This window comes from Labrus bergylta, chromosome 19 (assembly GCF_963930695.1).
Source record: "Labrus bergylta chromosome 19, fLabBer1.1, whole genome shotgun sequence".
Taxonomy (NCBI): domain Eukaryota; kingdom Metazoa; phylum Chordata; class Actinopteri; order Labriformes; family Labridae; genus Labrus; species Labrus bergylta.
Genome location: NC_089213.1, coordinates 243,825 through 267,839, shown reverse-complemented (window position 1 = coordinate 267,839; position 24,015 = coordinate 243,825). Strand labels below are relative to the sequence as shown.

The window sequence follows — 24,015 nt, the reverse complement described above, 5'->3', positions numbered from 1 at the left end:
CCTCCTCTTTAACTGTAGGGAGACAAGGTTGAAGTCAAATATTGTCTGACCAACTCCAAGGAACAAAGATAATAATTATTTATTTTAAATTCCTATAATATAACGAGTCAAAAAGGCAGGACACTTGGAACTCTGCCATAAGCAACTTCTATAAAGGCTGAGTGGCTCTGTGAGGATCAGTCATTCAGCTTTGTCAGAGCTTCCTGCTTGTTGTTTTTCTTCAAGTTGTAAACTGAAGCTAACCATTTGTAGCATCATGAATCTGTTGTTCAGCAGTCTTTTCCTGGTGGCTGGGTTGTTCCTGAGCAGCTCGGCTCAAACAGTTGAGGAATGCAGACCTCTGATCACACCTCTTCCAACTTTTGAACCGGTAAGCTGCTTCTACTTCCCTCCTGGGTCTTTAGGTTAGCATTAGCATGAATGATTTTTCGCAGGTTTTTAGGTACCTTTTTCAGTTTTGCATAATGCTGATGTATAAGATTGAATACCCTGGGCTCAGATACTTTCCCCTAAGATTGACATTTTTGACATTTGATAGTCAGTGATACCCCTGATTAAGGTTTGAGCAAATTGCAAATTAAGTTCACCATTCAGCTATGTTGAAATTAATTACTGATATTTTTGTGTACCTCATTGACTTTTTGTTTGTCTGCAGAGTTACGGAAGGTGGATCTTCATCATGGGCTGGATTACTAGTGAACCACATAGAGAGTTGTTCAAGACAACCAAGAGCCAGTGGATTGACTTCATTCAGACATCACGTGACCACAAGCAATTTGTTCAGGATATTGGGATCAGGCAGTGAGTAGTTCAAATATATCATATATTAATGTAAATGGATAAACATAGAGGAAAGAATCCCTCCGTGCTGAATTTGTAATCATTCCAACCAGATTAACTGCTTTACAGATGTTACCAAACAACACCTGAGATGCCTCCTTTAAGGCACATCAGTTTACCTCTTGCTTTTCTGGGTCACATACTACCAAAATGGAGATTGCCTTCCAAGCATGGTATGCTGCCTAAAATGTATAGTCGTTACTTCAAACATTAGCTGAAATGAGACAATTTGCCTTTCAGATCAAGTCTTTGAAGAAACAGTATGTCCTAGATTTCAACCAGAACTAAACACAAGGAGCCAATAATAACATGCCACCATTATTATTTTTAAATCATTAATTCTTGAAAGCAAACAAGTGTTGACTTCATGGCTTCATGCAAGCTTTCGCGCTAAAAGACTGAGGCACGAGTTAACAGGTCACAAGAACAACATCACTGTAATAAGAAGACAATTGTCAGGGGATTGATTTTTACATTGATTTGGTGAAGATGGACTGTTGAGAACAGACTCATTATTGTTACTTTACTTTTTGGTGTCTGAACTTGTCTTTTCTCCTTTATTTCTTCTCAGTACTACATATTGCAAGTATGGATCACACCCTGTAACTGTTCATTCCAACCTTGCAGCTACTGACAGTAAGTCACCTGATCTGTTTTGGTTATGGAGCTTGTCAATGTTAGTTCTGTTAATCAGTGAATCTCAGTTTGTCCAAATAAAAGGCACAACAGAGAAACCGCCTCTTTCAACCTATATATACCTTATAGGTGAGAGGCTATCTCAGTTTGCCAAAATCATTATATTATATAAGAGAAACATAAATATTAAACATTGTTTTGTCAATGTAAATGTTGCTTAGTGCTGTGCTCATGGTGGAATAATGTTGGATCTTTGTAAATAATATAAAACAGTAAGGTTTAACCCTGCTCCTTTTGAAACGTGTCTTGAGATAGCATTTGTTAAGAATTGGCTTTATATAAATAAAGATTAGTTGCATTATTTATTGATATCTAATGTAGAAAATGTTAGCATGATAAAAATCTGAACTTAGTTTGTCAACCTGAAGAACAATATTCCAGCATGTTAGCATTGTACCTTTGAGCACATTACCGTACTGATCATAGCATTTATCTCACTCAGCCCAACAGAGCTGCTAGCATGGTAATAAAACTATCGTAAAAACTCCTCTTCTTCTGGTCAAGTAAATGTATCCACCTTCATTTGAGTCTGGGAGCAATGTCTGCTTCAGATGTAAATGTTTTTTTTTTTCTTTTTTTCTTTTAGAGTCCAGCTTCACTTGCACGTACCATTCCCTGCCAACCTGTGAGGGATGTCTGCTCTACACTGTCGACAGCAGAACCAACAATAATTTAATCCACATTATGAACATCACTGAACCCCAAACCATTGCAGAGGTCGAAAGCTATCGGGCATTTTACCTGATGGGTAGGAACAACCAGATTCATCATAACTTCTTTGATATGTGAAACATTTCTTCATTTTAATCTATTTTACATTTCTGTTTCCAGCTAAAGAAAATCATGTCAAGCACCACGAACTGGTACATGCCATGAAGCAGGCGAGGTGTCTTGGTTTCACAGGAGAACCAGACTTCATCTATGACCCCGAGGATAGTGAGTAACCTTCAAACATGTCTGATTAAATAAATGTAGAAGTGTGATTTCTGACAGAATTTAATCAATTCATTTTTCTTTCACTTTACAGCGTTGTGTGAAAAAGGAAAAGATGTTTGAGATGAAGACGACTGACATCATATCTTTTACTGAACTAAACTGAAATTGTGGATATAAAGAATTGTGACTTGAAACATTAAAGGTGTGGCCTTCATTTTTTCCAATCTCATGAATGCATTAAGAGTGGGGATGGGGTTTATGTTAATGGACTGTTGCACACAGATGTAGTAAGGCCTAAAGCAAATTAATACTGTAATACACTTTAGCCAGCAATATTACACACAGGTCAGATAAACAACAACATTTAAACGACACATAAGAGTGAACACTGATATGATCTCAAAGGTTTTTAAGTGGACCCAGAAGCAGAAAACAGGGTAGTGGTTAAAGGGGTATTTATTGAAGTGAGGCTGGTGAAGGCTGGTGAGGCTTGAATGAGAGGCTGGAGCTCATTGGTTGGAGGCACTGGGGAAAAAATAAGACAAGGGAATAATTAGTGACAGGTAATCCAAAGCACAAAAAAGTCTTACTGATACTGAACCGCCGATCTACCACCGTGTAGGCGGAAATAATCTGGCAGCTTGGGAGAGGTGAACCAGGGTATAAATGCTGCAGCCGGTGATTGCAGATGACGAACAGGTGAGTGATTGCAGAGAGCTCCAGCAGCCAATAAGCCACACCCAGCCTCTGAAAGAAAAAAAAACACAAGCACCAAACCAAAAGCAGACAAGGAAAAATACACAGAAATCTCCAATCACCACAGAACACAGCACAATCACACAAAAAGCTCACTTGAAAAGGTGAGTCTTTAGCAGTGATTAGACTATGGATGGGCCTGTGAAGTCTTGAATATGTGAGGAGAGTGAATTCCACAGGGAGGGTCGGCTATGGAGAAGGCTCTGTCCCCTCAGGTTCAGGGGTTTCTGAAGTCTTAACATAACGTTGGAGAGAGGAGGCATGTCAAGTTATGAGATTGCCTCCCTCTCGATCAGTCTGAATTGATTTTTTAAATCATAGAGGAACTTTAGGAATTTGAACAAAAAATTACCTTTGGCACAATTTCACATTTCAGATGTTAAGCTAACTAACAAGAATAACTGTTAAAAGCAGGGCAGTATCTAAACACAATATGACATTCTTTAACTTTAGCATTTGAAGGTACGCCTTCAGGTTGGTTTTACGATCATTAACCAGAACAGTAACATTACATGTGGTATACAAGTAAATATCTTTAAAATAAAACTGCATTCAATCAATTAATAATTATTTGTATAGAGCCAATTCATAACAAGAGTTATCTCGAGACACTTCACAAATATTAGCTATATTAGCTGTATCTCTGCATCTTTTATATCTCCTTCTTCTTTTAACCAGCTGTTTCTTTTCATGTCTGTTCTCAGGTATAACACAGATTAAGTCCTGATCTTTAGGGATTCTTTCTCCTGGCTGGCTTAGATACATGTACTGTATATTAGGAAGGGGAAACTTGTCATTTTGGTGTCAATAGGCTTATTGATATGTATAGTTAAGTATCATCTGGATAACAATTCAAATGTATGGAGTATTTCCTCATAATAAGGAAAAATATACTGTACAAGGTCAATAGAATCAGTCAAAGAAATACACCTTGTGGCTCAACATGGCTTACTCCGGGTTTTCATTAACATTTGTTACAAAGTGAGATCGATCTGATAAATAGGATTAAAACCAACAAATGATAAGACTTCAAAAGTTGTGAGGTGAGAAATTATTTACATAAAAACAACTGGCTGGAGAAATTTGCATAAGAGTGATGTCACTCCTTTATTATCCAAATCAAAATAAGTATCTCCAGTGGCGCCAGACAGAATGGGGACATGCGTTCCTAATCTAATTGCAAAAGGTAGTCTAGACTATTGAGTTGTTTCAATAAGATAGCTCTAAAGTGCCAGGGCTAAGGTTGGATCCTGATCTTTCTGTACCAACTAAAAGGGATAAGACAGAAATGAATTTTAACTATGGTTAGGCTATCCATTGAGAAAGTTATTTATTGTACATGTCGGATATGAGGATGCTCACAAGTTTTGTGGGACCATAATCAGCCTGAATAGCTGAGATGATCAACAACAAACACCCTGTTGCTGTTTCCACTACTCTGTGCTAGCCCCTTTTCCCTCAACCCCCCATTCCCACTCTATATATTTTTTTTTTTAAATGGGAAAAAAACAAAGGCCACACACTTTTTTTTTTATATACTTTATTTTTTTTATTTCAACAATGTTAGTTTGGTTCAGTTTAAGATACGAAATTCATTTGTCTTCATTTTTCTTTTCCTTTTTCACACAATGCTGTAAAGAGAGAAATATGAATTGATTTAGTTTTGTCTGAAATCACAAATCTCCATTTCATTATTTAATCAGACCTGTTTGAAGGTTACTCACTGTCTTTGGGGTCATAGATGAAGTCTGGTTCTCCTGTGAAACCAAGACACCTCGCCTGCTTCATGGCATGTGCCAGTTCGTGGTGCTTGATATCGTTTTCTTTAGCTGGAAACAGAAATGTAAAATAGATTAAAATGAAGAAATGTTTCAAATATTAAAGGATTTATTTTCTTTTCTGTTCTTCTTACCCATGAGGTAAAATGCCCGATAGCTTTCGACCTCTGCAATGGTTTTTGGCTCATCAATGTTCATAATGTGGATTAAATTATTGTTGGTTCTGCTGTCGACCGTGTAGAGCAGACATCCCTCACAGGTTGGCAGGGAATGGTACGTGCAGGTGAAGTTGGACTCTAACAGGAAAAAACAAAACCATTAAATCCCAAGCAGACATTGTTTGGCTTGCTCCTAGACTGACTTGAAGGCAGATACATTTACCGGAACTGCAGAACAGTAATGTTTACGATAGTTTCAGAGTCTACAGTCATGCTAGCAGCTCTGTTGGTCTGAGAGTAATGAGCTACATGCTACAATCAGTACGGTTACATGCTCCCTGTCTAACAATGTTTTATTGTAAAAAAGTAGCATCCTGTATCATCATATGTTAAATTTTGAGTTTGTTTTGTACTTTTTCTCGTGTATTTGTTTTGTTGTTATTATTATGTTTATTAAAATGTTTGTGATGCCCATTCTTGGGCCACTGAAAATCAGCCACTGCTGTTTCATACTGCATCATATCTGACATCACATAAACCCTTCAGGTATATCAAGGCAATAGGACAATATAAACAAGGTGAGATGAATCTGAAACAGGGTCTGTCCTGGTGGACTTTGCAACATGTCCTCTGACTTTAACGTCTCCATTCATCTTTGTTCCTAAACTCTCATACAGCCAAAGGCAGAGTTTTCTAAATTAGCACCCCTACAACTAGCAGCAACAAGTCCTCAAACTTAAACCTTTTTAGGAGACAAACAGTTGGAAGATGTGTTTGACATTTTTGATTGGACAAACTCATACACTGACTAACAGGACTAACATAAGCACCAGTATGATAGCAGATCAGCAGACTTACTGTCGGTTAGTGCAGAGTTGGAATGGATAGTTACAGGGTGTGATCCGTACTTGCAATGTGTAGGACTAAAATAAAAAAGAACGGATAAAAGATCAGTTCAGACATGTCATTCAAATTCAAATATTTTGTTATGTCCTCTTATCATAGTGATGCAGAACCTGTGACCTATAAGCTTAGACCTCAACCTTGTAAGAAGAAGAATGTGGGACGACATTAGGCTGTTTTTAGCCAACATCAAATCAACATGAAGAAATAACTGCAGATGGTTGTTATAGGCTGCTTGTGTTAAGATATGTTTGATATCTAGAACATCTAATGTGTTCAAGGCAAATTCTCTCCTCCAATGCTTGCATATTTAAAAAGATATGTAACATAATTGTACAGCTGATATTGTACTGCTGATACTCACTGCCTGATCCCAATATCCTGAACAAATTGCTTGTGGTCTGGTGATGTCTGAATGAAGTCAATCCACTGGCTCTTGGTTGTCTTGAACAACTCTCTATGTGGATCACTAGTAATCCAGCCCATGATGAAGATCCACCTTCCGTAACTCTGCAGAAAAACAAAAAGTCAATGAGGTACACAAAAATATCAGTAATTAATTTCAACATAACTGAATGGTGAACTTAATTTGCATTTGGCTCAAACCTTAATCAGAGAGAATCAGAAGAGGCTTACCGGTTCAAAAGTTGGAAGAGGTGTGATCAAAGGTCTGCATTCATCAACTGTTTGAGCCGAGCTGCTCAGGAACAACCCAGCCACCAGGAAAAGACTGCTGAACAACAGATTCATGATGCTACAAATGGTTAGCTTCAGTTTACAACTTGAAGAAAAACAACAAGCAGGAAGCTCTGACAAAGCTGAATGACTGATCCTCACAGAGCCACTCAGCCTTTATAGAAGTTGCTTATGGCAGAGTTCCAAGTGTCCTGGCTTTTTGAATCGTTATATTATAGGAATTTAAAATAAATAATTATTATCTTTGTTCCTTGGAGTTGGTCAGACAATATTTGACTTCAACCTTGTCTCCCTACAGTTAAAGAGGAGGTTCTAGGGTGTCCTGTGTTTGTAGGGTTCCTAAGGACACTTCAGTTTGCACATCAAACATCACAGATGTGTTGACTTTTCCTGAGGTGCCCCTAAACACAAATACACGGAGAATATGTAGTTTAGATAGAAGATTTTTATCATCCTTCAAACAAAAACATAGGTATGTAGAAATTGTGTGAGACCTCCAACATGTAGAAATATAATGATGAAACTATTTTGTTCCTTTAGTTTGTGGATAGCAATTTCAAGTTATAAACAGTACATCACACACTAACAGATTATATTAATGGTCAACCAGAGTCCAGAAAAATTAGCAACAACAGCTAAGTGTGATAAGAGCCAGATTAGTCTAATATTAACTTTAGCAACTGTAATGATGATGAAACGGGAGGACTGATTGTGTTAATTATACAGTAGATGTTAAAGGAGATGTTAGGCTGATATTAATAGTTGTAGCAGTTAGAGTCGCAGGGGCGCATGTCAGCATGCCGTCCACACCAATGATCCAGAGGAACCAACGAGACAAGGGAGCTCTGGATTCCAAATGAGAGGGGCCTGATAACTGAAGTCTCTACCTCCCATAGTAGAGACTGTAGGTACCATGAGCAGGCCTGATAACTGAAGGCTCTACCTCCCATAGTAGAGACTGTAGGTACCATGAGCAGACCTGATAACTGAAGGCTCTGCCTCCCATAGTAGAGACTGTAGGTACCATGAGCAGACCTGATAACTGAAGGCTCTGCCTCCCATAGTACTGATGTGGATTTCCTTGTTGTTGATATGTTTGATGATGAAGAAATTCGCCGTTGAGACTGACTTGCTTTCAAAGAGTATAATTTTATTTAAGCAAGAAACAGAATCACTGGTCACGTCTGACCAGGAGGATCAAGAAGCCAATAATGATCTCTCTCGAACACACAGAGACAATTGCTTATATGCATCCAAACATCCGCTTTTCGTCATGGGTCATAAAACATCACGTTACACAACCACATGTGGCACTACTCCTATACAATACCTCAATTTAAACATTCCACCTGAGGGGACTCCTAAATCTCCTTCAGATACTATCACAAGACGCACCCGTTGTAAACTTATATTATCTCTGTCCTAGTTACATCAGACACTTCATAGTCCCCCCTAGCGAGACTATAGTCTCGCAAACGAGATAAATTATACAATTATGATGTTAATTAGCCTCATACGAATCACTTCTGTCCATGCTTAACCTTAGTAATATAGTAAAATTTTATTTGTGGAGTGTGAGAGCGAAAAACCCATCAGGCAGCTATCTTTCTTTGTTATCCATCAAACAATCTAGACAGGAAAAACTCTCTCACGGTTCCTCTGCCCCAGGCAACCACCTATGGTACTCCAAACCAATTAAAAAGAAAAGGGTTATGAAAACTTTTCAGGATGATATATAAATGCACACATTTAAAACCTCAGAAATAAAATCTAAAAATTGTCCAAAGTCAGGCTGGTCGACCCATCGCACCTTCCAATGGACCTCTCCCTACCTAACACCACTTTCCCTAAGGATCGATAAAGAAAGAAAACACCTGAGGTCCCAATATATGCATCTTATACAGTTCCAGAAAAATATGTCTTGCTAAAAATATCTACTATAAAGTAAAACATACAAAAATATTTATCAATATTACAAGTTACATTGTAATAAACCCTCAATGATTTTTCAATCGAAACCCCTCATCATGATGTCTTCCTTCAGGTTTCCGTTGTCCATTTCCATCCTCCATTTTCTTAAGTTTGGTTGTTTCAACTCCATTAATCTGGAAGGATCTCTGGACAATCAGCCACCCTCACATTGGTCTCCCAAATATCATCCTGGGAAGAAAAATCAACAGCCAGTATCTTTGTACATACAAAAACATCAAAGATATTCATTTTTGTATCATACTTTCACCTTATTCCACTACATGATTAACATATACATGATTAATATACATGATTAAAATATTCAATTCCCCCCTTTTATCAATTCACTTCCAGTTCAAAATAATAGTGAGTCAATGTTGAATTCAGATATTCAAAATGGATATTTCTCTCCAATCTCTATGACCTCCTCACCTTCACTTAGGTCATTACCACTCAGTAGCGGCATCTGAATGTTTTCTCCTGGCATCACAACTCCTACCCATCTCAATATCATAGCCTTAGCAAAGGTCAACAACAGCGTACAAAAACAAAACATCACACACAGTGATAGAAGGGTAGCCACCAGAATCTGAACCACTATAGCTCCTACTGGTCCTAATTGGTCTTGTAACCAGGTATTCGCAGACCATCCCGCTCTTTCTGATGGACCAAATGAATCCCTAATTAGTTTCAAAGCATCTATGACACTAGTCATATTGTCAGTAGCATCAGGAATCAAAGTGTAACAGGCTTCTCCAGTTAGATTCAAAGCTACACAGAGGCCACCTTGTTTGGCCAAAATGTAATCAAGAGCCATGTCATGTTTCAGCAACGTCAATCGATGACTCCTCTGAGTATTTGACAAATATTCAAAACCTTTTATGGTCTCGTTTGCAAAACCTTGCAGGGTATATGTAATATTATCAATATGATCAGCTAAGTATGTAACACCATACCATGGAAACAATCCTATTCCCCATTTCTCTCCCAAACTTATCCTCCAATGATAAGACTCCAAGTTGTGAAATTGTGCCAAATCTCTTTTCTTTCTACTGCTAGAGATTGTCGTAGAGTTATCCTCATCAGACCCTTGTCCCTTCTGAATAACAAAAACATCATACGGAAGTTTCAACTGTGCCATATAACAACATCCAATCCAACCATAAGGTAAAAATAAGTATGCCTTATCGCCACAAATCCACCAGATATCTTTAAATGTTCCTATGGTAAAATTACCCGGTAAAGTTTGATTCTTTACACTTAGAGTTTTACTCAGTCGGCGATGTGGTGCATGAAAGGTCACTATATACATGTCATCAATAGCCCTTTGATCACGTCGTCCAAATTGCATCATATAGTTATCACATTCTGATATTCCCATAAACATACCATCTCCACCATGAGTACCATTTGAACAAAAACAAGATTTAACCTTCACAGGTGTCACTTCCATAGGATCAGGGACTGCTGTCGTAATATCTTCATACTGATCAAGGAGATTTATATATGATAACTTCTTCAACCAAGCACAATTCCGTTGAGGTGTAAATAGATGCACCGACACGGCCATCCAATAATCCTTTGGTGCTTGTTGCTTAAATACCAACCACGATAGCGCATAATTTTGACATTTAGAAGTTAAAGGTTCTGGTACCGTCTCTAGAATTGAAGGCCATGTGCCTGGTGCTGGAACTCTCACGACACATGGACCACTCAAATTACTAGCCAATCTAACAGAGTGAGTCAACTGTTGGTACCACATATTTCTACTTGCCCACGGGTCTGCAATTTGCAACACCGAGGAATCAAACCCATAAGCTTTCCATTGGGTTTCACGCTTCTCTAATGCATGAAGATGTTTAGTCATGACTTCTGATGTCCCGTCAGCATTTACAAAATCACCAATCAGATTCGACATAGTCATCTGAATTGTTTCAGCTGCCTTAACTAATGTAGATGTAGCAACAGATGTCAACATCATACCTACAGACTCTGTAGACACCGAAGAACTCATCATTGTTTCGTTGATAGTAGATCCCATCTTTACAACCTCACTTGTAAAATTACTCGCAGCTAGAGTAGTAACCAAAGTTGATACGTTAATACTACTAGTTATTCTCTGAGCTACAGTAGTAGACATCATCTGTTCATCAGTCACCCTTGGAGTGACTAGTTGCTTTTGAACCTCTTTAGCCACCGTAACTACTTCAATAGGATCTAGGCCTTCTACCACAAGCATTATCTTACGAGTTCTATACCCTTTTACCCAATAATTGTGATATGGTACAAATTTAAACTCTGGATCCAAATAAGTGCATGTATATTCTCCCTGATCTTCCCCTGTTACATTGATTAGGACAAGTGTACAGTCGTCTACAACCCTAAACAACCTTATGTGATTGTACAAAATATACTTTCTTTGATCATGAGGCACACTATTAATTTCAGGTCCTGTTAGCACTATTTCTTCACCACGAACATTTTTCCAATTAGGGGGATTATTATCATCATTATTCCATTTTCCACATTTACATGGAAGGCGTGCTGAATTCCCTAACGTAGCTTTAATCACAATGTTTACAGGAATTTGAGTTGTAGAAATCATTTGAGGCTCAGCTGTATTTAGACGCAATATCTCTGTGACGTCAGTAACCTTCAGTTTTGAAAAGGTGGATGTTTTATTTTCTCAATCAGCGGAAGAGTTGATATAGTAGTTGATAGTTTTCCTACTTCAACAACCGGGGGTTTTGCAATTCTAGTTTCATTTAGTACCACTAAAGTCACAATACTGTTTCTGTAACCTAACCCCGATTGGACACTATGCTCTCCCATATTTACTAATTTTGGGTCATAATATGTACACTTATAGTCACCTTGATCTTCAATCTGAGATCTACGTAAATAAAGACTACAGTCTCCCTCAATCTTTGACCTTCTTCGATCATTAAGCAACACATACTTTTCTAGTGGTGATGTCCCCAATAAATCAATAACCTTACCATGGCTATCTTCCCACTGGACTCGGAATTTCCCTTTCCCATTATTTTCCTTTGTACACTGACATGGGAGCTGAACTGACTTTCCCAAAGTCACTTCTACTCTAGTCCTCGTAACGTTTTGGTCTAACCTTTCTTCGGGTTGGCCTTGGACTCCTTGGCCCAACTGGGTCTGTGGATTTTCCTGTAGAGGCATCACAGTCCTCTGGAGTCTTTGACTCATGCTCTTGAGAAATAGACTCTGTTGTTTCTGGGACATGTTGTAAATCAATGTCACCAAATCGTCTTTCTTGCTCATGGACTGACAAGTCATCCCTGACATCATCAAAAGTGTAATCAAAATCATCATGCATAGCCCCAACATGGTCAATCCCTTCTTCCGGATCCTGACCTTGGGGGTCTGCACGAACCTCTGCTGCTTCTGCAGCTTCTGTTGGCTCTCTTGCGCTTTCAACATCTCGGTTCTGTGATCGTGGAACCTCTTCTGTTGGCGCTTTAACACAATGTGATAAATGATACCAGGTAGGAGACCCTTTAACCTGGACTGCAGTTCCCGTACTGCGGACTACTTCAAATGGTCCTTCACGGCGTTCATTAAACCACTTCCTCCTAAACACCTTCACGAATACCTTGTCTCCAGGTTGCACTGCATTCGTCTTTTGCTCATCGAGTCTCTCTTGCACCTCCTCTCGTTTTTGCCTGTCAGAGACATATGTGTATATTCTCTTATGTAAAGCAGCCATGTAATTAACATACACTCGCATTTCATCTTCTAAAAGGGCTAAACTTGGACCTTTGCCACTTGTACGCAAACAAGGTGTCGGCATCCGTCTGCCCATTGCCAACTCATGGGGTGTCATGTGCAAATCACGGAGCCCACTTGAACGACACGCCATTAACGCCAGTGGAAGCGCTTCCACCCAATTCAAACCTGTGTGTTGGCAGATTTTAACAATGCGGTTTTTTAAAACACCATTCATTTTTTCACAAGCACCTTGGCTTTGCGGATGATAAACAGCTCCTAAACGTTGTTTAATTCCCAATTTTTGCAGAATTAGTCTTACTGTTTTATCCACGAACTCTTTCCCATTATCTGAGGATATGCGGTCTGGGAGTCCCCACCTGCTTATAACCTCACGACACAAAAACTTGGCAACAGACTGAGCATCTTTCCCCTTAGTTGGACAGGCCTCAGGCCACCTTGAAAATCTATCCACAACAACTAACATGTATCTTTTACCTCCTACCGGTCTTATCATGTCAACAAAATCCACAACTAACTCACGCATAGGACCTGTTGGCGTCCTAACATTGTTTTTTTAGACAGATAGTACACCTGCTTATGACATAATCAATCTGTTCAAGCAAATACAGTACCCAAAAACCATATTCTTTCTTAATCTTTCTCCTAACTCCCCCCTTGCACATGGGCTAAACCATGTGCCTCCTGGATCATCAGACCCAGCAGGTCTGACAATTTCCTTCACTGAGCATTCACTTATCTCTCTACTTCCTGAACCGGCTGCTAATGGGTAAAGATATGAAGAACCTTCTCTCTCTGAGTCTTCATCATCATTGCTCACATCTGTGTCGTCCTTTCCTGGATCCACTCTTCTTATTGGCTTGTCTCCTTTTTTCTCCGCTTTAGCCAACATCCGTCTTACTGCTGGGTCATATCCACCAACAGCTTCATCCGAATCACTCTCACTGTCATCCTCTATGTCCAGTCGTCTGAACTGCTGACCACTCCAACTTCTCAAACGGCTCTTTTTGTGTTTGCTGTCGGAGCTTGGGTACATTTCTATGGTCGTTGTAGCCTTTCCCTTCTCGATTATTTGTTCATCCTCGTCTGTGATGTGATAGTTGCCCTTCTGTATAATCACTGGGGAGCTGAGGGTAAACATCAGTAAACTTCACTTCCTTCTCATAAGGCTTCTTTACTAAGGCAGTATGTGAGAAGGGTGTGTTAACCTTCTCCATTAACTTACCCACTGCCTTATCATTTTTCTGTATTTCTTGCATACCGCGGCCTCTTTTTTCATTTGCAGCTTCTAACAGTTTCTGTCCTTCATTTTCAAACAACTGCAGAACTCCAAGCTCAGTTTGTCTTTTCTCCATACGCCTTTTTCCTTTTTTCCCCTTCTTCTGCTTTACCTTGTATATAGACACAAGTACCTGTATTGTTTTGATCACATCCGGGTTCAAAGTCCCCTCCACTGGCCAAGGCTGGTCAATGTCAGGCCAACGCTTACTCCATTTTTCTGATATTTTTGGAATATCTTTAACAAGAGGATTAGTCTTCTGTACTACATCAACAGGAGTGATTGATTTTGTAATTTTGGTGTCCATCTTTGACATTACAATGACCCTCTTAGTTCCTCGTATTGTAAGTCAAACTATTTAGAAAGTACTGTTACCACACTTTAAAGTGAATGAATTTGCCAACCCCAAAGGAGACCAAAGCCTTCTTACTATAAAAGCAAAAGCACTTGTTTATCACCTAGTGCATCTAATCACACTTATTTATCTTTAAAATTATGGAAATAATGTCAATGTTCCATCTCAAAATAGCCCAGGTCAAGCTAGACCATACTCAGACAATGAAACCAGCATTCACAGCACTCAACTGCATTTGAATCAAATCAACTTTTCCATAAATGATCAATCAAATCAAAAATACTCCATTATTGACCAAATGCTTCAATTAGTCAGTCTGTTGCCAAGACTTCCTCCTATATAATTGTAATGTGATACATAGAAGAAACAATGTAAGCCTCTATGCGAAAACAGACTAAGCATGTATCAAAGATGTTGACTATAAAAAATGTGTATACACAGATAGAAAAGTTCAGGTGTTTGTTGAAAGAGTTTGTGGATAAAACCGCACTGGCCTTGATCAAGCTGGATTCAGGATCCCTACATGCTGTCATCCGCAAGCTTCCAGTGTTTGTGAAGTACCCCCAGGTATCCTCTCATCTGCCTTTTGTACTGATCCAGTTCAGACACAATCCATCTGTCTGTCTTCCCTTTAGCTCTCACACAGCATAGTAGAGAGAAACAGAGAAAACAGAAAGAAAACAAAACAAAAGTTTAATCACTCTGAATCCATATAGACAATGCAATAACAATTCAGTAAAATATGCACACATTATCTGTAATCTTTATCTATTTTTTTTTTTATCTATTGCAAAGGCTGTCTCCCTACTGGGGGTGTGTTTTCCTTCCCTCTGTGTCCCACAGAGAGAAGAGAGAGGAGGAAGGGCTCTCTCTCCACTCCTCTTCAAAAGGAGTAATCTAATTGGCTTTCTATGTGAGGCAACGCCTCTTGGACCCGCCTCCTAATTTTAGCAAGGGCTTCCAGTCTAACCTGGCTGTCAAAGGGTTAACATCGTCTCCAAACCCTATGGTCCAAACCTAGTGCATTTAATGCACAGACAAGCGCATCTCACCCGTGGGTGTTGTGGGTGCTGTGACACCCCTACTTTCACTAAAATGTACACTTTTTACTAGTGGAGTCATTAAAAGAAAACTTATCGGTCAAGTAAGATTTATTAAGTGACAACTAAGCCAATCATATCTATTTGATTACAGTTGAAGCACAGTAAGGTTACATTTGCATTTAATCCTCCTGTCACTCATCACTGAGTCAGAGCTCAGAGCTCACACATGGAAACATGCTGCATGTAGCATCCTTCTGAAAGAGAGTAAGTCACCCAAACCGAGGTTTTTAAGATAAATCCACCTCACAAAACAGCGTAAGTGTAACATTTTCTCCTCTTGGTTGTTATTTTAGCTGTATGTATTTACTCCCATAACTTTACGATGTAGCAGAAGTCCCCTTTGCAGTTTTTCTAAATAAAAGCACATTTTATGTGAAGACCGGAAATAAAGAGACTAAGGCGTAAGGCAATAAGAAAAGCAAAATAATGGCATCACAAAGAACCGTTTTGAATCTGGTTTCTAGAGCTGACTGGGTTACTCACAATGGATGTTCATAAAGTTAGTGTCTAATTATCTTTTGTAACTTTGTCTTGTTATATGATGTTTCAGCTAAACTTAGTTATTGGACATTAAATGAAACAGAATGTGTTGACTTCCTAGAGGGTGGTAATATACTAGCACAGAACACACACACTTTTAAGATCACTGCTCCACCCCTGTGCACAGAGTCTATGCACACACAGAAATCAGCACAATATCCTCCCAATCAACAGCCAATTAGAAAATATATTCTCTCCACCTATTTTAATGTGATCACACACATACGCACAAACAGACAGAAAGAGAAGTTCACACTCCAATCAGCCGGCAGTTCTAAACTTTATCAGGAATTTTTCTGTTCTTTTCTCTAATCTTGCTACCTGAATGGGTACAGACTATCCTCGCTGGTCTCTCCACTTCTTAAAAACAGATACTATATACACTTATGCTATGTATAAACGTCCTTTATTAGGCTCATGTGTATTTATCAGATTAAACAAACATCCTCTGAGGGGCTCATAGATTTTTATCAAATTTAATATATAAAGTCCCCTGAAACAAAGGGCTCATAGGTTTTTAACACTGATGAAGATCAGATAAGTAAAAGTCCTCTGAAACAAAGGCTCATGTTTTTTATCACTGATGAAGCAAAAATGTCCCCTCTTATAAGTTACTAAATCGCCTTTTAACCAATCACCTGCTATATATGCCTATTTAATAATACATCTATTCTATTTATCAATCACACATATACAAGAACATTTCCGGATCAAATACACATCTTCACACCACACAGACCTCTCAAAACCATCCAAATCACAACACAAGAGACAAGACACAGACAGAGACAGAGCCCTTCAACAGCCACACACACTTCAGTTCAGATTTTGAAGTCGACTCATTTATAATTTTCCTCTATCAAATATTTTACTTCTGTCAAACTTTTAACAAATTGTCTTTTAACAAATTACTTCACACTGCATGCTTCAATGCACACTTTTTCCTTTACTCAGCGCTTTTTTCCCACTTTTCTCAAAACTCTTATCTTTATTCCTTATCTTCACTTTTCATCTTTTTACTTCTCATCTTTACACTTCTCATCTTTATTTCTTCTCTTTTATTTTCCTACATTATACGTTTATCATCTATTCAAATACCCTGGCCAGGGATCCCCTTTGTTTTATTTTTACTCAAATTTGACTACTTCTTAAAGCCAACTTTCACTTCAGTGTCTAATTTACACATGACTTACTGTTAAGAGGATACGGGCCCTGTCCTTGTTAAACTTGCATAGTTTTTTAGCTAACTGGTCTCGTTACTAGTTGCGCTTATGCTATCATTACCTTTCAACTTTTTATCTCTTCTTCTCTTATTTATCTCTTCTTTATTTTATTCCCCTTTATCTATATACTTTTTAACTCAATAAACCCCAATTTAGACGGAGAATTACTCCAACATCAACACATCATTGCACTTCAGTTCTTTGACAGTGCGGCCAAAATTGCCGATAGACGACAGAAACAGCTCCGCAATATGTGCAGAAAAAAAAGAAAGAAACACTTACGAAGTGATGGAAATAATAAACAAGCTGTGGTCCCCTGCAGAAGGCCCCAACCGATCCTGTTCCGTGACGCCAAAATTGATGTGGATTTCCTTGTTGTTGATATGTTTGATGATGAAGAAATTCGCCGTTGAGACTGACTTGCTTTCAAAGAGTATAATTTTATTTAAGCAAGAAACAGAATCACTGGTCACGTCTGACCAGGAGGATCAAGAAGCCAATAATGATCTCTCTCGAACACACAGAGACAATTGCTTATATGCATCCAAACATCCGCTTTTCGTCATGGGTCATAAAACATCACGTTACACAACCACATGTGGCACTACTCCTATACAATACCTCAATTTAAACATTCCACCTGAGGGGACTCCTAAATCTCCTTCAGATACTATCACAAGACGCACCCGTTGTAAACTTATATTATCTCTGTCCTAGTTACATCAGACACTTCAGTACATTTAGAGACTGTAGGTAAAAGTAGTCCAAAAACAATAAACAACCATTCTTACCAATTTAGTTTGCTAAAGTGGAATTACATCGTGCAGAAAATGTGTAGAGACATTTTGCGAGATTCCCAACTTTCATATTTGGACTTTGGTTGGCCATGAATATAATCTGTTAGTTTGTGGTGTGCAGTTCTGGTCATATCACTGCTCTACACACACATTATAGGTACAAAACTGTTTAATCTATCATTATTTATGTAAATGTTTTTGGTCTCCCACATTTTCTACATTATGTTTTTGTTTGAAGGATGTTAAAAACGTTTTAGTGTGAACCAGGCTTCAGTCAGCTAACTAGCTGCTAATGAGAGGCTTGTTGGAGCTTACTTGGAGAAGTTTTATTTAATTTTAACGATACATATTCTGTGTGTATTTGTGTTTTGGGGCATTTCAGGAAAAGTCAACACATATGTAATGTTTGATGTGCAAACTGAAGTGTCCTTAGGAATCCTACAAACACAGAAGACCCTAGAACCTCCACTGTAACTGTAGAAAGACAAGGATGAAGTCAAATATTGTCTGAGGCATAAAAACTGTTTCATGCAAAATGAGGTAGACAACTAGCCATGATACAACCTGTAAAGCTGCAGTGTAATTCAAATCTAAAACAAAAAACAAAGAGAAAAAACACACATATCGAACAACTAGTAAGGTACCAACCCAGGGCACCATATATCCATCCTCATAAATCCAAAACTCTGCTGTGACCGCTCCATGAAATCCGCTTACAGGTTTTTAATATAAGCCATTGCTTTAGCATGGTTGTCAAATCGAACACGTCCTCCATTCTTCGTGTAGAAATCAAGCTTAGCAGGAAAAGTCAGGGAAAACTTGATTCTTTGCTCGTGCAGCATTTTTTTGCACTGGTTGAAACATCTACGTTTGTCCTCCACCGCGTTAGAGTAATCTGGGAAGAACATAATATGATGACCTTTCCATGTAACTCTTCCTTTGTCCCGCGCCGTATTCCTGATCCTCTCTTTATCTGTGTGTCTCAAGAAGCACACAATAAAATGACGTGGGGGTCTTCCATCGGGATGCGGTTGTGCAGCCGATCTGTGTGACTGTTCTATCTCAATGCTACCACTAAACTCCATTTCCAAAATTTCAGGGAGCACTGTTGCTAGAAACCCAGCTGCGTCGCGACCCTCACATGCCTCAGGAAAGCCGACAATACGGAGGTTGTTTCTCCTACCGCGGTTCTCTCAATCATCAACCTTTTGCCGTAGAGCTTCAACTTCACCACGAGCCGCGGGTGGGTTGGCTTTCCACTCTTTATCTGTGTCCTCTAAGAAATCCAGCTGGCTCTCAACACTGGTCAGACGTTCAGCTAGTTCGCAAATTTTTCCCTCGGTGGAAGCCATTGTTGCTCTTATTTCGTCCAGTATCATGCTCGTCCGACATCCTCTGTAACAAGTTGTAGATCTTTGCAATGTCCGCAGCCATGCTATCAGTGCCACTAATTTCCGGGCTTGTTCGTTCAGGAGTTAGCCTCTCCACGTTAGCATCAAAGCAAGCTTTGCTTGTATTTGAAGATTTAGTTGCCTTTTTTTCACCCTGCGTACCAGTTGGAGCCATGGAGTGACCGATACTTCGGTTTTAAATAAAATACGATCTCTTTAGAGTTGATTAAATTGCAATATCACAGAGCAGAGTGAGCGACCAAAACTTCAGGCCCCATTCTTCAGTTTTATTATTTATTTTTTTCTTCCACTTTATTTTATTTTAACGGTTCATATTCTCCATGTATTTGTGTTTAGGGGCAGCTAAGGACAAGTCAACCCATCCGTGATGTTTGATGTGCAAACTGAAGTGTCCTTAGGAACCCTACAAACACAGGACACCCTAGAACCTCCTGTTTAACTGGAACTCTACTATGGGAGGTAGAGCCTTCAGTTATCAGGCCTGCTCGTGGTACCTACAGTCTCTACTATGGGAGGCAGCGCCTTCAGTTATCAGGCCTGCTCGTGGTACCTACAGTCTCTACTATAGGAGGCAGAGCCTTCAGTTATCAGGCCTGCTCGTGGTACCTACAGTCTCTACTATGGGAGGCAGCGCCTTCAGTTATCAGGCCTGCTCATGGTACCTACAGTCTGTACTATGGGAGGCAGCGCCTTCAGTTATCAGGCCTGCTCATGGTACCTACAGTCTGTACTATGGGAGGCAGGGCCTTCAGTTATCAGGCCTGCTCATGGTACCTACAGTCTCTATTATGGGAGGCAGAGACTTCAGTTATCAGGCCTGCTCATGGTACCTACAGTCTCTATTATGGGAGGCAGAGACTTCAGTTATCAGGCCTGTTCATGGTACCTACAGTCTCTACTATGGGAGGCAGGGCCTTCAGTTATCAGGCCTGCTCATGGTACCTCCAGTCTCTACTATGGGAGGCAGAGCCTTCAGTTATCAGGCCTGCTCATGGTACCTACAGTCTGTACTATGGGAGGCAGAGCCTTCAGTTATCAGGCCTGCTCATGGTACCTACAGTCTGTACTATGGGAGGCAGAGCCTTCAGTTATCAGGCCTGCTCATGGTACCTACAGTCTCTACTATGGGAGGTAGAGACTTCAGTTATCAGGCCCCTCTCATTTGGAATCCAGAGCTCCCTTGTCTCGTTGGTTCCTCTGGATCATTGGTGTGGACGGCATGCTGACATGCACCCCTGCGACTCTAACTGCTACAACTATTAATATCAGCCTAACATCTCCTTTAACATCTACTGTATAATTAACACAATCAGTCCTCCCGTTTCATCATCATTACAGTTGCTAAAGTTAATATTAGACTAATCTGGCTCTTATCACACTTAGCTGTTGTTGCTAATTTTTCTGGACTCTGGTTGACCATTAATATAATCTGTTAGTGTGTGATGTACTGTTTATAACTTGACATTGCTATCCACAAACTAAAGGAACAAAATAGTTTCATCATTATATTTCTACATGTTGGAGGTCTCACACATTTTCTACATACGTATGTTTTTGTTTGAAGGATGATAAAAATCTTCTATCTAAACTACATGTTCTCTTTGTATTTGTGTTTAGGGGCACCTCAGGAAAAGTCAACACATCTGTGATGTTTGATGTGCAAACTGAAGTGTCCTTAGGAACCCTACAAACACAGGACACCCTAGAACCTCTTCTTTAACTGTAGGGAGACAAGGTTGAAGTCAAATATTGTCTGACCAACTCCAAGGAACAACGATAATAATTATTTATTTAAAATTCTGATAATATTAAGATTCAAAAAGGCAGGACACTTGGAACTCTGCCATAAGCAACTTCTATAAAGGCTGAGTGGCTCTGTGAGGATCAGTCATTCAGCTTTGTCAGAGCTTCCTGCTTGTTGTTTTTCTTCAAGTTGTAAACTGAAGCTAACCATTTGTAGCATCATGAATCTGTTGTTCAGCAGTCTTTTCCTGGTGGCTGGGTTGTTCCTGAGCAGCTCGGCTCAGACCGTTGAGGAATGCAGACCTCTGATCACACCTCTTCCAACTTTTGAACCGGTAAGCCTCTTCTGATTCTCTCTGATTAAGGTTTGAGCCAAATGCAAATTACGTTTAGCATTCAGTTATGTTGAAATTAATTACTGATATTTTTGTGTACCTCATTGACTTTTTGTTTTTCTGCAGAGTTACGGAAGGTGGATCTTCATCATGGGCTGGATTACTAGTGATCCACATAGAGAGTTGTTCAAGACAACCAAGAGCCAGTGGATTGACTTCATTCAGACATCACCAGACCACAAGCAATTTGTTCAGGATATTGGGATCAGGCAGTGAGTATCAGCAGTACAATATCAGCTGTACAATTACGTTACATATCTTTTTAAATATGCAAGCATTGGAGGAGAGAATTTGCCTTGAACACATTAGATGTTCTAGATATCAAACATATCTTAACACAAGGAGCCTATAACAACCATCTGCAGTTATTTCTTTATGTTGATTTGATGTTGGCTAAAAACAGCCTAATGTCGTCCCACATTCTTCTTCTTACAAGGTTGAGGTCTAAGCTTATAGGTCACAGGTTCTGCATCACTATGATAAGAGGAATGTAAACATATAGAAATCATTTTTCTAACAAAATATTTGAATTTGAATGACATGTCTGAACTGATCTTTTATCCGTTCTTTTTTATTTTAGTCCTACACATTGCAAGTACGGATCACACCCTGTAACTATCCATTCCAACTCTGCACTAACCGACAGTAAGTCTGCTGATCTGCTATCATACTGGTGCTTATGTTAGTCCTGTTAGTCAGTGTATGAGTTTGTCCAATCAAAAATGTCAAACACATCTTCCAACTGTTTGTCTCCTAAAAAGGTTTAGGTTTGAGGACTTGTTGCTGCTAGTTGTAGGGGTGCTAATTTAGAAAACTCTGCCTTTGGCTGTATGAGAGTTTAGGAACAAAGATGAATGGAGACGTTAAAGTCAGAGGACATGTTGCAAAGTCCACCAGGACAGACCCTGTTTCAGATTCATCTCACCTTGTTTATATTGTCCTATTGCCTTGATATACCTGAAGGGTTTATGTGATGTCAGATATGATGCAGTATGAAACAGCAGTGGCTGATTTTCAGTGGCCCAAGAATGGGCCTCACAAACATTTTAATAAACATAATAATAACAATAAAACAAATACACAAGAAAAAGTACAAAACAAACTCAAAATTTAACATATGATGATACAGGATGCTACTTTTTTACAATAAAACATTGTTAGACAGGGAGCATGTAACCGTACTGATTGTAGCATGTAGCTCATTACTCTCAGACCAACAGAGCTGCTAGCATGACTGTTGACTCTGAAACTATCGTAAACATTACTGTTCTGCAGTTCCGGTAAATGTATCTGCCTTCAAGTCAGTCTAGGAGCAAGCCAAACAATGTCTGCTTGGGATTTAATGGTTTTGTTTTTTCCTGTTAGAGTCCAACTTCACCTGCACGTACCATTCCCTGCCAACCTGTGAGGGATGTCTGCTCTACATGGTCGACAGCAGAACCAACAATAATTTAATCCACATTATGAACATTGATGAGCCAAAAACCATTGAAGAGGTCGAAAGCTATCGGGCATTTTACCTCATGGGTAAGAAGAACAGAAAAGAAAATAACTCCTTTAATATTTGAAACATTTCTTCATTTTAATCTATTTTACATTTCTGTTTCCAGCTAAAGAAAACGATATCAAGCACCACGAACTGGCACATGCCATGAAGCAGGCGAGGTGTCTTGGTTTCACAGGAGAACCAGACTTCATCTATGACCCCAAAGACAGTGAGTAACCTTCAAACAGGTCCGATTAAATAATGAAATGGAGATTTGTGATTTCAAACAGAACTTAATCAATTCATTTGTCTCTCTCTTTACAGCGTTGTGTGAAAAAGGAAAAGAAAAATGAAGACAAATGAAGTCGTATCTTAAACTGAACCAAACTAACATTGTTGAAATAAAAAAAAAAAATTATATAAAAAAAAATAAGTGTGTGGCCTTTGTTTTTTTCCAATTTAAAAAAATAAATACAGAGTGGGAATGGGGGGTCGAGGGAAAAGGGGCTAGCACAGAGTAGTGGAAACAGCAACAGGGTGTTTATTGTTGAGCAGCGTTGACACATACAGCTAAAAGAGCTGATTTAGATTTTGAAAATATACTTGAGTCATATTTTATATCTCATTGTCTTCATTCAGCTCTCTGTGACAAAACCAAAAATTAGAACTAAGATGAATGAAATGAATCTGCAGCTTAAGTAATGGACTTCCTTAAGAAAGTAAAGACAAACATGTGACTTGAAACATTAAAGTTTTTTTTTCCAATCTAATAAATACATTGAAAGTGAGGATAGGGGTTGGGGGAAAGGGATTGGTGTACGCAAGTGTGGGAAGGCAAATACTTTCATGCCAACCCCCATCCTCCAACGTTCATCCACCAGGCACGACATGAACCACAACAGAGAATATAAGTACTACAAGTGGGGGGCAAAGTTGGTATCACGTCTTTTAATGTGAAGCACTTTGTGACATCTGCTCTTGCAAGTTGCTATATAAATAAACTTTACGAGTTGGAATAAATTATTCCTCTCAATTCTGCCAAATTAATTACAGACAGTCAGTACTTTGTCCACCTATTGTGATTCTTGTCTGCTAGATGTGACATTTAATCTGTCAACAACGGGAGGATAGTTATTAATAGCCATCCAAACCACTAGTAAAACTATAAATCCGAAACCTTGGCAGATTA

The 24,015-nt window shown here is 39.1% G+C and overlaps 3 protein-coding genes across 3 annotated transcripts; 2 read left to right on the top strand and 1 right to left on the bottom strand.

Annotated features, from left to right (window-relative positions):
* Positions 1 to 174: 174 nt before the first annotated feature.
* LOC136177115 (uncharacterized) lies at positions 175 to 2,673 on the top strand. The gene is made up of 6 exons (XM_065948290.1): positions 175 to 370; positions 656 to 801; positions 1,412 to 1,476; positions 2,123 to 2,284; positions 2,368 to 2,472; positions 2,564 to 2,673. The coding sequence occupies exons 1-6, from the start codon at positions 257 to 259 to the stop codon at positions 2,590 to 2,592; spliced, it is 621 nt and encodes a 206-aa protein (XP_065804362.1). The 5' UTR covers positions 175 to 256; the 3' UTR covers positions 2,593 to 2,673.
* A 2,078-nt stretch (positions 2,674 to 4,751) lies between these two features.
* On the bottom strand, positions 4,752 to 6,897 carry LOC136177134 (uncharacterized). The gene is made up of 6 exons (XM_065948383.1): positions 6,704 to 6,897; positions 6,432 to 6,577; positions 6,023 to 6,087; positions 5,141 to 5,302; positions 4,953 to 5,057; positions 4,752 to 4,859 (listed from the first exon to the last, which is right to left on the bottom strand). Exons 1-6 carry the CDS (start codon positions 6,815 to 6,817, stop codon positions 4,831 to 4,833), a joined length of 621 nt encoding a protein of 206 aa, XP_065804455.1. The 5' UTR covers positions 6,818 to 6,897; the 3' UTR covers positions 4,752 to 4,830.
* A 14,103-nt stretch (positions 6,898 to 21,000) lies between these two features.
* On the top strand, positions 21,001 to 23,259 carry LOC136177118 (uncharacterized). The gene is made up of 6 exons (XM_065948294.1): positions 21,001 to 21,280; positions 21,407 to 21,552; positions 21,921 to 21,985; positions 22,706 to 22,867; positions 22,951 to 23,055; positions 23,151 to 23,259. Exons 1-6 carry the CDS (start codon positions 21,167 to 21,169, stop codon positions 23,177 to 23,179), a joined length of 621 nt encoding a protein of 206 aa, XP_065804366.1. The 5' UTR covers positions 21,001 to 21,166; the 3' UTR covers positions 23,180 to 23,259.
* Positions 23,260 to 24,015: the final 756 nt, after the last annotated feature.